The sequence below is a fragment of the Psammomys obesus genome, unplaced genomic scaffold (assembly GCF_907164565.1).
Source record: "Psammomys obesus unplaced genomic scaffold, mPsaObe1.curated_primary_1811, whole genome shotgun sequence".
In the NCBI taxonomy this organism is placed as follows: domain Eukaryota; kingdom Metazoa; phylum Chordata; class Mammalia; order Rodentia; family Muridae; genus Psammomys; species Psammomys obesus.
Genome location: NW_026585987.1, coordinates 6,262,366 through 6,277,864, shown reverse-complemented (window position 1 = coordinate 6,277,864; position 15,499 = coordinate 6,262,366). Strand labels below are relative to the sequence as shown.

Genomic DNA, 15,499 nt, shown 5'->3' with positions numbered 1-15,499 from the left:
CAGCCAAACTAGCCCTACCTGTTAAATTCCAAAACGTGGTGGGAGCCAGAGATTGCCCAACGCCTGAATACTTGAGTTCAGTCCCTAGTAACTGTTGTAGAAGGGGAGAATTAACTACTGCAAGTAGAGCCCTGGCCTTTCCCTAGCCCTGCCTGATGCACCACACCTATGAACCAGAAAACACACACACACTCACTCACAAGATCTAATATATCTGAGCATGGTGGTACATGTCTACAATAAGCACACTCAAGAGGCTGACAGGGAGTTGTGAGTTTCTGGCCAAGACTCAGGCTATACAGCCAGACACCCTATAAATAAGATTATATGATACATAAGATTTAGGGATTGGTATATATTTAGCATAATTATCTGGAGATTGAATCAGGGTGTGTCATGTAACAATAACTTATTCTTTTAATCGCTCAATATATTTCATGGTATGGATGTACCACAATTTAACCATCACTTCCTGAAAGACATATGGGGAGCTATTAATCTTAAGCTATTGCTTTATGGATGCCAGAAGCAAGTATGCATAGGTTTTTGTGTCAAGGTACATCTGAAAAATTTTAGGAAAAACGTTCACATGAAAGTTTGTTCATTTAGCTTTTTAAGAAACTGCCAAACTTTTTCCAGAATGGCTCTACCATTTTTGACCCCTACTAATAATAAATAAATGATTTTCTGTATATCAGTAACAGTGGCATTTTGTGCCATTTTCCCACATTTTAGACACTCTGCTAATGACCTCTGTGATCTCAGTTTATATTTCTAATGTCTAATGAGGTTGAAAATTTTGTATGTATTGTTCAGTAATGATTTTTTAAATATATTTTCTAGTTTGGATTGGTTTGATTTTATTTTGTTTTTTTATTATTTCTTTCTGTTCCTTAAAATTACATATTCTTTGTAATTCCATATATGAATACAGTGTATGTAGCTCATACCCAACTCACTCCACTTTCCAACTCATCCTAGATGGCTGCCTTCATATTGTCGTCCTCCCAAGTTCATTTCTTCTTCCTTCTCCTTTTCCTCCTCATCCTACTTTTTATTTTTCTTCTTTGTCTTCAAAATCAACTGAGAGTACAACTAGTGCTGTTCACGTACACACGGATGAAGGGTCAGCTGCTGGAGCATGGACAACCTGCTCTGGAGCCCTGCTGCTGGAGCAAACTGCTGGAGGCCTCACCACTAACTGAGGTGCTTCTGGCAGGTGAGAGCTGCTGGGAGTGGGGAAGTCCGGAGCTTTTCTCTGGTAACTTTAGGGAAGGCCCAGGCCAGCTACCATTTCTCTGCTTGAATTGTGTTCTGTAAGTACTCTGTCAAACCCTGTGTCTTAAAGTCTTCGTTAGCCATTGTTTAAATTTTTTTTTGAATTTTATTTTTTTCTTATCAGTTACATTTTATTAACTCTGTATCCCAGCCGTGTCCCGATTCCTCATTCCCTCCCAGTCCCTCCCTCCCTCCCTCATCTCCACTCTGCCCCTTGCCAAGTCCACTGCTAGGGAAGGACCTCCTCCCCTTTCATCTGATCCTGTTTTATCAGGTATCTTCAGGACTGGCTGCAAAGCTCTCCTCTGTGGCCTAACAGGACTGCTCCTCCCTTGGGGAGTGGGGAGGCTAAAGAGCCAGTCATTGAGTTCCTGTTAGAAATAGTCCTTGTTCCCCTCACTATGGGAAGCCAATTGGTTACTGAGCTACCACAGGCTAATTGTTTAAATTTTACAGAAGTCCACTGATTGACTTTTATCTTTTGTACAGCAAAATATTTTTCATAAGGACATTTGTTCAACCATGTTTGTAGCAGCTTTATTTGTAATAGCCAGAAACTGGAAACAACCCAGATGCCCCTCAACTGAAGAATGGATGCAGAAACTGTGGTACATCTATACAATGGAGTATTACTCAGCAATGAAAAATAAGGAAATCATGAAATTTGCAGGTAAATGGTGGGACCTGGAAAGGATCATCCTGAGTGAGATATCCCAGAAGCAAAAAGACACTCACGGTATATACTCACTCATATAAACATACAATATAGAATAAACCCACTAAAAGCTGTACATCTAAACAAACTAAGCAAAAGAGAGGACCCTAACTAAAATGTTCAATCCCCATCCTGAAAGGCAAAGAGGATGGACATCAGAAGAAAACGAAAATAGGAAACAACCTCGGAACCCGCTACAGAGGGCCTCTGAAAGCCAGAAGAAAACAGGAAACAACCTTGAAACCTGCCACAGAGGGCCTCTGAAAGCTTCTGCAGTATAGACTGTCAAAGCAGATGCTGAGCCTGATGGCCAACTGATGGGCAGAGTGAATGGAATTTTATGTAAGAAGTGGGAAATAGTAAGAGCTGGAGGGAACGGGAACTCCACAAGCAGAGCAACAGAACAAGATAATTTGAACACAGGGAACGTCCCAGAGACTCATACTCCAACCAAGGACTATTTGTGGAGATGACCTGGAACCCCTGCACAGGTGTAGCCCATGGCAGTTCAGTGTCCAAGTGGGTTACATAGTAATGGGAAGAGGGACTGCCTCTGACATAATCTGATTGGCCTGCTCGTTGATCACTTCCCCCTGAGGGGGGAGCAGCCTTACCAGGCCACAGTAGAGGACAATGCAGCCACTTTTGATGAGAACTGATAGACTAAGATCAGAAAGAAGGAGAGGAGGACCTCCCCTATCAGTGGACTTGGGGAGTGGCATGCATGCAGAAAGGGGAGGGAGGGTGGGATCAGCAGGGGAGGAGGGAGGGGCTTATGGGGTGATACAAAATGAATAAAGTGTAATTAATAAAAAAATAAAAGATTTAAAAAAATACAGGGTTATCATATTTTTCTCTTAAGAGTCATGATTTTGGTATAAAGTCTAAGGCCTTTTTGTCTATTCATTTTGCAACAAAATATTTCTCTCACATTTGCCCTTCTGAATGAGGATTGAGCATCTTCCCTAATGTTTTCCTTATTTAATTTTTTTAAATTTTATTTATTTTTTATTAAATTTATTTATTTTTATTACAGTTTATTCAATTTCTTCTTATTATTATTATTAATTACACTTCAATCATTTTGTATCCCCCCATAATCCCCTCCCTCCTCCCCTCCCGATTCCCACCCTACCTCCCCTTTCTTCATGTATGCTCCTCCCCACATACACTGATAGGGGAGGTCCTCCTCTCCTTCCTTCTGATCTTAGTCTATCAGATCACATCAGGAATGGCTGCATTGTCTTCTTCTGTGGCCTGGTAAGGTTGCTCCCCCCTCAGGGGAAGATGATCAAAGAGCAGGCCAATCAGTTTATGTCAGAGGCAGTCCCTCTTCCCATCACTATGTAAGCCACTTGGACACTAAACTGCCATGGGCTACATAGGAGCGCCGATTTTGTACATTTATCATATATTACAGGTCTAATAATCACTTATGAGTGAGTATATAATGTGTGCCTTTCTGCTTCTGGGATATCTCACTCAGGATGATTTTTTCTAGTTCGTACCATTTGCCTGCAAATTTCATGATTTCCTTGTTTTTAATTGCTGAGTAGTATTCCATTGTGTAAATGTACCACAATTTCTGTATCCATTCCTCTGTTGGGGGACATCTGGGTTGTTTTCAGGTTCTGGCTATTATGAATAGAGCTGCTATATGGTTGAGCAAATATCTTTGTTGTATAGTTGAGCATAATTTGAATATATGCCTAGGAGTGAAATACTGGCACTATTTCTAATTTTCTGAGAAAGCACCAGATTGATTTTCAAGTGGTTGTACAAGTTTACATTCCCACCAGCAATGGAGGTGGGTTCCTCTTTCTCCACAACCTTTCAAGCATGTGTTGTCACTTGAGTTTTTGATCTTCGCCATTCTGATGAGTATAAGGTGAAATCTCAGGGTTGCTTTGATTCACATCTCCCTGATGACTCAGGACATTGAACATTTCTTTAAGTGTTTCTCTGCCATTTGAGATTCCTCTTTTGAGAATTCTCTGTTTAGTTCTGCACCGTATTTTTTCACTGGATTACTTGATTTGTTGCTTTTTAACTTCTTAAGTTCTTTATATATTCTGGATATTAGCCCTCTGTCAGATACAGGGTTGGTGAAGATCCTTTCCAGTCTGTAGGGTGTTGTTTTGTTCTGATCTACAGTGTCCTTTGCTTTACAGAAGGTTTCATTTTCATGAGGTCCCATTTATTGATTGTTGCTCTTAGAGCCTGTGCTGTTGGTGTTCTGTTCAGGAAGTTGTCTCCTGTGCCAATGAGTTCTAGGCTCTTCCCCACTCTTTCTTCTAACAGGTTTAGAGGAAACCAGGTGTGTCTGGTTTTATGTTGAGGTCTTTGATCCACTTGGACTTTAGTTTTGTGCAGTCTGATAAATATGACTCTATTTGATTTTTCTAAATGTAGATATACAGTTAGACCAGCACCATTTGTTGAAGTTGCTATCTTTTTTTTTTCATTGGCTTCTTTGTCAAAAATCAAGCATCCATAGGTGTGTGGGTTTATTTCTGGGTCTTCTATTCAATCCAATTCAATAGTCTGATCCTTCAGACTATTTCTCTGCCAGTTCCAAGCCGTTTTTATTATAGTTGCTCTACAGTACAGCTTGAGCTCAGGGATGGAGACACCTCCAGAAGATCTGTTATTGTACAGGATTGTTTTAGCAGTCCTCGTTTCTTTGTTTTTCCATATAAAAATGAGAACTGTTCTTTCAAGTTCTGTAAAGAATTGGATTAGTATTTTGATGGCAATTGCATTGAATCTGTAGATTGCTTTCTCCAGGGTAGCCATTTTCACTATGTTAATCCTACTGATCTATGAACATGGGATATCTTTCTATCTTATCATATTTTCTTCAATTTTTTTCTTTAGAGACTTGAAGTTTTTTTCCATACATGTCTTTCACTTGCTTGTTAGAGTCACACCAAGGTACTTTATGTTATTTGTCTACTCCTCAAGTGCCACACTCTATGATTAAATGTTCTGAGTTTGTTGATGATTGTTCCTGGAATATTGAATTAGTAAGAGTTCTCTAGAGGAACATAACTTATAGAATGAAAATGTATGTATGTATGTATGTATGTATGTATGTATCTATCTATCTATCTATCTATCTATCTATCTATCTATCTATCTATCTATCTTAATAAGATAGCTTACAGGCTGTGCTCTAGCCAGGACAACATTGGCTACCAATTGAAATTCCAAGAGTAGTGCTACCTCAAGACCCAGCTATACCACTCCTAGGTATATACCCAAAATTTGCTCAAGTACACAACAAGGACATTTGTTCAACCATGTTCGTAGCAGCTTTATTTGTAATAGCCAGAACTTGGAAACAACCCAGATGTCCATCAACGGAGGAATGGATACAGAAATTGTGGTATTTTTACACAATGGAATACTACTCAGCAATCAAAAAGGAGAAAATCATGAAATTTGCAGGCAAGTGGTGGGATCTAGAAAAGATCATTCTGAGTGAAGTATCCCAGAAGGAGAAAGACAAACTTGGTATATACTCGCTTATATAGACCTACAAGATATGATAAACATAATGAAATCTACACACCTAAAGAAGATAATCAAGAAAGTGGACACAGGCGAAGGTGATTAATCCTCATTTAGAAAGACAATTTGGGATGTGCATTGAACTTATGACAGGAGTCTACCACAAAAGGCATCTGAAAGACTCTACCTAGCAGTGTTTCAAAGCAGACACTAAGACTCATAACCAAACCCTTGGCAGAGTGCAGGGAATCATATGAAAGAAGGGAAGTTAGTATGATATGGAAAGGATAGGAGCTCTACAAGGACCAAACATATCCGGGCACAGGGTCTTTTCTGAGACTGACACTCAACGAAGGACCATCTATGGATATAACCTAGAACTTCTGCTCGGATGTGGCCCATGGTAGCTCAGTAACCAAGTAGTTTTCCAAAGTAAGAGGAACAAGGACTATTTCTAACAGGATCTCAAGGGCAGGCTGTTTGACCCCCGCCCCCCCCCCCCCAGGGGAGGAGCAGTCTGTTAGGCCACAGAGGAGGACTTTGCAGCCAGCCCTGAAGATACCTGATAAAACAGGGTCAAATGAAAGGGGAGGAGGTCCTCCCCTATCAGTGGACTTGGAAAGGGGCAGGGAGGAGACCAGGGAGGGAGTGTGGGGTTGGGGAGGGAATGAGGGAGCGGGATACAGCTGGGACACAGAGTTAACAAAATGTAACTAAAAAGAAAAAAATAATAATAAAAAAAAAGAAAAAAAAAAGAATACAGTATTTTTCAGTCCATGGTGACTGCTGCCTTAGCTGATCTTCAGAATATTCCCAAATCTTAAGGAAGTAGGCTCTAATGCCAGCCAGAATAGGGACAAGTAGGCAAAGAGCAAAAATTTCCCACTTCATGTCCTTTATATTGACTGCCACTAGAAAGTGTGGCCCAGACTAGAGATGGATCTTCACATTTCAGAATTTCCAGTGGATCTTCACACCTCAAAATATATGGATTAAAAGTGGACCTTCCCACTTCAAATGATTTAATTAAGAAAAATTCCTCACAGCCACTTGGATTTTAGTTAAATCCATAAGTATTCAAGTTGACAACCAAGAATAGCCACCTATACACACCGTTTCTGTAGGAATTTGACAGTGATCATATTATTCCATGTTGCTGGGTAAAGTGTGTTATGACAGTTATTAGATCTGAAAGGTTGGCAGTGTTGATTTCTACTACAGCACTGCTGAGTTTCTGAGAAATTTCTACAAGTTGTTGAAGTTTTCTGCCACGATTGAGGGTCTTTCCATCTGTTTCTGATCATATTTTCTTTATATTTTGGAGTTATGTTCCTCTCCTTTTCTCTAAAGTGTGTTTTGTGTGGTATCAATAGAAAACCTCCTGCTTTATTTTGACTATGTACATTTTACATAAATTTATTTTTTTACTACTAATCTGCCTGTCATTTTATTTAAAATTAATTTTTTGTAGATGACATGATGTTTGGTTTTATTTTTGATCTCCTAATCACTATTATTTTTAATTAATTTTTAAATTTACTACAGTTTATTCACTTTGTATCCCAGCTGTAGCCCCCTCTTTTTTTCTCTCCCAATCCCATCCTTCCTCACTCCTCTCCTCCCATGTGCCTCCTCCAGTCCATGGATAGGGGAGGTCCTCTTTCTCTTTCATCTGACCCTAGCCTATCAGGTCTCATCAGGACTGGCTGCATTGTCCTCTTCTGTAGCCTGGTAAGGCTGGTCCCCCCTCAGGGAGAGGTGATCAAAGAACCAGCCACTGAGTTCATGTCAGAGACTGTCCCTGTTCCCATTACTAGAGAACCTACTTGGATACTGAACTGCCATGGGCTACATCTATGCAGGGGTTCTAGGTTATCTTCATGAATGGCCGTTAGTTGTAGTATCAGTCTCAGAAAAGAGCCCTGGGCCCAGAATTTTTAGTTCTGTTGCTCTCTTTGTGGAGTTTCTGTCCCTTTAGGTCTTTCTATCTCCCTCTTGTTTTATCTTACTCTGGGTCCTCCTTCTTGATAAGCTTCTTTAGCTGTACAGATTTTAAAATGATTATCCTATATTATCTATCTAATGTCCACTTATAGGTGAGTATATGCCATGTGTGTCTTTCTGCTTCTGGGATCCCTCACTCAGGATGATCTCCTCTAGTTCCCACCATTTGCCTCCAAATTTCATGATTTCCTTGTTTTTAATTGCTGAGTAGCATTCCATTGTGTAAATGTACCACAATTTCAGTATCCATTCCTCAATTGATGAACATCTGGGTTGTTTTTAGCTTCTGGCTATTATGAATAAAGCTGCTATGAACATGGTTGAGCAAATGTCTTTGTTGTATACTTGAGCACATTTTGAATATATACCTAGGAGTGGTATCTTTTAATTACTGTATTTAGAAATAAAGTTATTATATAAAGGTGAAGTCTATTTATTGGTGTTTTTGTAGCTTTAATTATGTTTATTTTTCCATGTTTACTATGGATTAAATGATTAATTCTTCAAATAGTTTTTAATTTACCTGTAACAAATCCAGTATAGGCTATACAGCATGTGCAACAGGCATTTCATTGTGCATATCCATCTACTAACACAATAATATTGCTGACAAATAGGAACAAAGAACATCTTTTGCTTCCTTTGTGCATACTGAGAAGTGTACTGCACGCTGTCATGCTTTCACTTCCCCTGATAACACGCCTTCCTGTTTCTTACTGCGTTCTTTCTTTGCTTTGCCTAGTCTAAATTTTCTTCATAAAATAATTTTCTTCCTGGCAAGAACACATCTTTTGGCCACTCACTGAATGGTAGGGATGTTGGCAGCAACTGTTTTTTGGTAACTGTCACCTAACAATCCCAAATTTCTTGTTCATGTATGATAGGTTTCTTTCAAGCTTTTACATATTTTTAAAAATTTGTTTGGGTGGTTTGTCTGCAAGAATGTTTGTGCACCACATGCATGGCTAGATAATTCATAGGCTGGAAAAGGACATAAAATTTTTTGGACAGTGTCATCCACCCTGTGGCTGCATGCATGTCTGAAGGCTCCCTTGATGGTATTTTATCTGGGTATAAAAGTATGGGTTGAGAGATTTTTTTTGCTCTGGCACATGAAACTACTTTATCATTTCTGTTTTCTCCGGTGTGTAGAGAAAAATAACTAGTCATCTGAAATACTATTTTCCTAAGAGCTTTCATGGTGCCTTCTTTTCCAAGTTTCCAGAAATTTAATTATGATATCTCTATATAAACTTATTTGAGTTTATCTTATTTGGAGTTTGCTTAACTTTTGAATCGATAAATTTATGTCTCTTGGCAAATTCAATAAATTTTCAAATACTGCTTTTTTGACCACTATTTAGCCCCATTTATCTTCTATTTCCAGGACTAAAATAATGTGTGTATACTTTGCATCTTGAGTTATTTCTATAGCTTATGGGTTGAGATCTTGGTTACCAAACTGTGACATTATTATTGGGGAATGGAACTCTTAGGTGATAAGGGCCTGATGGGAAGGTAGGGCATGAAAATGTGAAGGATATTTGAAGGGATATTGTGACTCTACCTTCTCTCCTTCAGTTCCTTGTTGGCACTAGATAATAGGCTTCTCTACCACATACTTCTATGATTTCCATAATTTTCTAGCTTCCACAACCCCAAGCAACAAGGCCAAATATTCATGAACTAAAACTTTTGAAGGTGTGGGACTGTCTCTTACAAAAACTCAGTGGCTGCCTCTTTGATCACCACCCCCTGAGGGAGAAACAGCCTTACCAGGCCCCAGAGTAAGACAATGCAGCCAGTCCTGATGAGACCTGATAGGTTAGGGTCAGAGGAAAGGGGAGGAAGACCTCCCCTATCAGTGGACTTAGAGAGGGACATGGGAGAAGATGAAGGAAGGAGACTGGGTTTGGGAGGGGATTAGCGAGGGGTCTATAGCTGGGATACAAAGTGAATAAACAGTAATTAATAAAAGTAAATAAATTCTAAAAATAAAAAAATAAAATTTCTATTTAATAGTAATTTTTATTGCATCTCTGTTCTATGACTACATTTTTGCATTTGCTTCAGGCAGCTCATAATTATTCACTGAAGCACTTGCCATGGTTGCTTAAAAATCTTAATTAGATAATTGTAAGACCTCTGTCATCTAAGTGTTGACATCTGCATTCATTTTCTAGGGTTGTAACAATCTACCACAAACTGGGTCGGGGAAAAGAATAATAATTAGTTGTCTCACACAGTGCCTTCTAGAATTTTTTAAATGAGATTTCAGCAAGGCCAGGTATCCACTGAAATCCATAGTGAATCCTCTGTTGTCTTCCCTAGTTTTTGATAATATTCTGGAAATACTTTATTTTTTGTGGCTTACAGCTCAATAATGCATTTCCTTTGTCACAATGTGGTGCCTTCGCTGTGTGTCTCTTCTCTCTTTTATAATGAGGCCAGTTATGTTGAATTAACCAACATCTCATCATAATCAATCATTTCTGTAATATCTCTACTTCCAAACAGGGTCGCATTTAAAAATTTAAGCAAAATGCATTTCAGTATGTAACAGCACCACATATTGCCTTTTCACTTCTAGTTTGAGCTCTTTCTTGTTCTTTTTTTAATTTTTCTTATTTTTATTTTTATTTTTTTTTCTTATCAGTTACATTTTATTAACTCTGTATCCCAGCCGTGTCCCGATCCCTCATTCCCTCCCCAGTCCCATCCTCCCTCCCTCATCTCCACCGTGCCCCTTGCCAAGTCCACTGATGACATGATGGGCAGCAACGACATATATGGTCTTAGTTTATAATACTTGCATCTCAATTTTGTTTACTTTTTAAGACAGTGTTCTGGAAATATTGTCTTGTTCCTGGCAAGTGTGGGTAACAGTCCATGAGCACCTCCCATGACACACAAGTAAAGGAGCACATTATCACTCTTGGGAAGAGGTGGGAACTTTGCTGTCAGAGTCTTGATGGGCTCTACTGTAGAGACATTTGTATGTCTGGGGAATGTTTTTACACATGCCACGGAGACTGCAGGAGTTTTCTGACATGCTCAAGTAGAAGTCTCCTGCTTCACCTCCTTGCCATCATACTGATGTATAAATAATTGGAGCCCCTTGTTACATTGCAAAGGTAGATGAGGATTCCTACCTTTGTTGACACAAGTATATGCAAAGTTAACAGTTTTGCTTGTGGAGTTTGAAGAACTGTTGTTATTATCTAAAATTTTCATTTTAGTAGATTACTTTTTTTTTTTTTTTTACTGGAAAATCAGTACCATTAATGTATCTCAAACAAACAAACAAACAAACAAAAAATTCCAGGTCTTATTTAGGATATTTGAAGTAAAAATAAAACCCACAGAGGTCATTACTGCACCATCTATTAGACCTGAGTTATCAACCATTTCACTTTTCTCTCTATTTTCCTAGACTTTTTATGTGTAATTTAAAACCAGGGATTTAGCAGGAGGAACAAGAATAAGTGTGCTTATTCCACAATTCCCCAAAAGAATTCAGTTTGCTTTTGTGTCTTAAAATGATGGGGTTTTGTTTAAAGATATCCATGTCTAATTATGTATATTTTCACCTCTAATTTATTTCAATTTTTACATTAAAATTCTTCGTTCTTACAGTAGTCTATTTTTGGTTTTTATGATTTGTGTCATCTTCCTGGTTGTTCATGACTTCTGTATATTTTTGTTTTTAATATTACAGAACACTGGAATTTATGTTAACTTAGAGTATATCATAATTATATATCACATATAAATATATATTATAAAATAAAATGTATAACTTATAAGACTATTATATTAAAACTTTACTGTTTAATTCCTTCTTTCAGTAAGTATAATTTATTTTATTAAGCTGCAGCATACTTTTAACTTCAAAATGATGTCATTACATAATTATGTTTAATAAGTGGCTTTAGAAAGCAGACAAGTAGATAAAAACCTTTCCATGTAGAAGAGATGGGATACTTTTCCTCTTCTTTCTGCTGGTTCCATGAGTCTTTGGCTCTTTTTCCTTTCATTGTGAGGTCATAAGAAGATCTAAGCCTACAGACTTGATAGGACGCCAGCTAACTGGATGACATGTTAATTGCACTGTGCAGTCACCTTCCCTGAGATCCAAGATTTGCTCTCCTTTAGCATCTAGCAAGGCATCATAAATTATAGGCCTATGAGCCTAGATATTATATTTGCCTAAAAGCCTTCACTGAGGGCCATCTCTACTAGATTCCGCACACAAAGAATGCACTTTTGTCAAGGTGACATGAGAAAACTCTTTGATTGTCCTGTAGCTTGGTATTATACAGAATAGAAATCACACAGAGCTCTGTCCAAAGTTTGGCTAAGAGTCTCAGCCTCTGCTTTGATACCTTGATCAGTAGAGTCTTTCAGAGGTCCTCTGTGGTAGGTTCCTGTCCTGTTCCTTGTCTTCTCCTGCAGCCAAAATCACTGGGCCCTGGAGGCCCTGCAGAGACTGATACCCCAACCAAGGACCATGCAAGAAGATAACCTAGAACCCCTGCTCAGATGTAGCCCATAGACTCAGTGTCCAAGTGCTTTCCCTAGTAAGGGGAGCAGGGGCTGTCTCTGGCGTGAACTCACTGGCAGGCTCTGATCACTTTCCCCTGGAAGGAGGGGTGCAGCCTTGCCAGGCCACAGAGGAAGACAACGCAACCAGTCCTGATGAGACCTGATAGGCTAGGGTCAGATAGAAGGGGAGAAGAACCTCCCCTATCAGTGGACTAGGGGAGGGGCATAGGGAGAAGAGGGAGTGAGGGTGGATTTGGAAGGAGAGAAGGAAGGGTGCCACAGCCAGGATACAAAGTGAATAAACTGTAATAAATAAATAATAAAAGAAATCACACAGCAGTTTGTGTGTCTTTTCTTTAGAACTAGGAAGGTTAGTGTCAGTAAAATATGGATCTGCTTCTTATGTCTATCCTTTCTGAATGAGGATTGATAATCTTATCCAGGGTACTCCTTCTTTCTTAGCTTCTTTAGGTGAACAGATTTTAGTATGTTTATCCTATACAGTATGCCTAATATTCACTTAGAAGTGAGTATATAGCATGTGTGTCTTTCTGCTTCTGGGAGACATAGGAAGAGGGAGAAAACAGGGAACAAGCCAGGAGCCTACCACAGAAGGCCTCTGATAGACTGTACCCATCAGGGTATCAAAGCAGATGCTGAGACTCATAGACAAACTTTGGGCAGAGTGCAGGGAATCTTATGAAAGAAGAGGGAGAGAGAAAGACCTGGAGGGGACAGGAGCTCCACAAGGAGAGCAACAGAACCCAAAACTCTGGGCACAGGGGTCTTTTCTGAGACTGATACTCCAACCAAGGACCATGCATGGAGATAACCTAGAACCCCTGCTCAGATGTATCCCACGGCAGCTCAGTGTCCAAGTGGGTACCCTAGTAAGGGAAACAGGGGCTGTCTCTGACATGAACTCAGTGGCTGGCTCTTTGATCACCATCTTGAGGCGGGGAGTAGCCTTACCAGGCCACAGAAGAAGACAATGCAGCCAGTCCTGATGAGACCTGATAGGCTAGGGTCAGATGGAAGAGAAGGAGGACCTTCCCTATCAGTGGACTTGGAGAGGGGCATGGGAGGCGATGAGGAGGGAGGGTGGGATTGGGAGGAGACAAGGGAGGGAGCTACACCTGGGATACAAACTGAGTAAACTGTAATTAAAAATATAAATAAAATTTTAAAAATAAGTAAACTAATAATTAAAAAAAGAATGGATCTGCTGCGTCAGTGCATTCTTGATTTGTAACTTCCTCCTAAAGGATTTACAGTATTTTAAAATTTCATTTATTACACTGGCTTTCCTTTCTCATTTTGAATATTTTGTGGTAAATATATTGATTTCTTTTAGACAAAAGGTTTGGTGAAATAATTTAATTATTAGTGCTCTTCAAATAATTTCACCCTCTATTAAGTTGGAAGGGTTGCATAAATTACTGTCTTGGCAAATAACAAATTCAGATACAACGTATGAACGGATGAAGAAAGACATGCTTGTACCCCAACTAATGCCAGAAAGTAATCACTTTCAAGGGTCTGCTCCTCATTCTCTGTTCATGAAATGTGCTTTACCCATCTGTTACATCAACTGGGCCACCTTGATACTCCCATGTCTGGAGTGAGTCTCTCGTGGGAATTATGCACACTGATACTTACTTATTTGTCAGCAGCCGATAGTCCGCCACTTTAGTGCACAGATCGAGTATCTGATCCAAAATTTCTGAACATATCCCATAATGCTTCTTATAACGTGCTTGGACTCTTTCCACAGAGATCTTTTCATGCATTTCCTTCTCCCTGGCGATTTTTTCGGCAAAATCAATTTTGGCTTGTTTGGCAAGAGCCTAAGATGGCAAAAAGGACCCTTAAGTCACTAATATTATGCAATTATTCTTATAAAGATAGCGTCATAATAGCAAAAAAAAAAATCTTTAAATAAGATGAATCCCTTCTTCACATCAGGGTTTAACCAATCAAGAATCAGTTGTCATTCCTTAATAGACTAAGCATTTGGTGTGACAGAAAAAACAACACTAGAGAGACTTCATATTTAGCTCATCAACAAAACACTACAGTGCAAAGTGGTTTGGAAGGGAAAAGATCAGTGTCACAAAAATAAATTGGGTCTTAGGCTTTCCTGAAGGTGTCTCAATTTCATCATTTGCAAAGAGTCAAAGAGCACAGAGAAACAGGTTAGTCTGGGTCAGATGGCAAGCAGGGCTGACGTTTGCACACTCTGTGACCGGGACCCTGCACCCGGAGCACCTGCTTTGGCCACTGGATTTTACATTTCAGCAGTAACTTATCAACTGGCTAAATATGTGGTAGCCACTTGATTACAGTGCTTTGAAACACATGCTTTTGCACATTTTAGGAGTGTTAAAGCCCCGACCGCCTTAGCCTTTCTGTATTGATAACATTCATTTGTAGAAATCTATTGCTACAGAAAGTAATTAAATATTTAAGCATCTCATCACCACCTTCAAATTAATCATTAGTCAAATGTAATCATTTTGTTCAACTCATTCTTCACAAACAAAACAAAACAAAACAAAACAAAAAAAACCATGCAGGCTAGCTGAACTGAAAGGAACACAGTGCTTAGTTGAAGAGATTCAAATGATCAAATGATGCCTTTCAGAAAACCCTAGCAGCTGCTTCAGAAATCAGACCATGTTCTAAGCCGCCACACAAACAAGATCTAAGGCCTGTGATTTAATTCAGCCAGGAGAAAATAGAAACAAATGGGGGTTTTGAAGGAACTGCCTTCAAATTCAATCCCCAGCTTATGTACAGAATTAAAGTTCAAGATATTTAAGAAATAACTCCAACAAATCACTTTTCCACCACCAAGTTTTAATTTCCACAAGAGGGATATTAATAATTTTATTATACCCTGAAAAATTAACTGAAACATTTCATCTGAACAAATCGTTCTTATCACAATAAATAATGAGACTGATGATGATAAATTGCTCTTCAAAGTCCATTGTTTGTTGTACTGTTGTCTTATTTAGCATGTTTGTTTTAAATTTCATTGAGATGGGTGACTTCTAAGATCAGTCCAGTGTATTTGGTAGCTTTGGGAATGGCCCTAGACATTTCTGCTGCTGCCTTGTTTCATAGGTCTTGTATCCATGCAGAGCACAGGAGAAACAAGGAGCCTCATACATGTTGCATGATATCAAGAAGAGCGCTGGGCAAGAAAGTAGACGTGAGAGTTTGTGGTGATTGTAACACTAAAATAGCTAAGGCTGGGTTTCCACAAAAAACAAAACACTGACAGAAACTACAGAAGTTCCCTAGCAGCAACAAAATATCTTCCACGATAGGCTGCTGCTGCTGCCACAGCCTCCTGGCTCAGTTTTCCTTCTTTCCTCTCTCTATTCCTTCTTTCCTTCCTTCCTTCCTTCCTTCCTTCCTTCCTTCCTTCCTTCCTTC

The 15,499-nt window shown here is 39.2% G+C and overlaps 1 protein-coding gene across 1 annotated transcript in view; it reads right to left on the bottom strand.

The window, feature by feature from the left end:
• Positions 1-15,499, bottom strand: part of Spef2 (sperm flagellar 2) — a 209,068-nt gene that overhangs the window by 156,667 nt on the left and 36,902 nt on the right. The window contains exon 9 of the mRNA XM_055601065.1: positions 13,715-13,902. Within this exon, the coding sequence (XP_055457040.1) occupies positions 13,715-13,902 (188 nt within the window). The remainder of the gene's footprint in view (positions 1-13,714; positions 13,903-15,499) is intronic.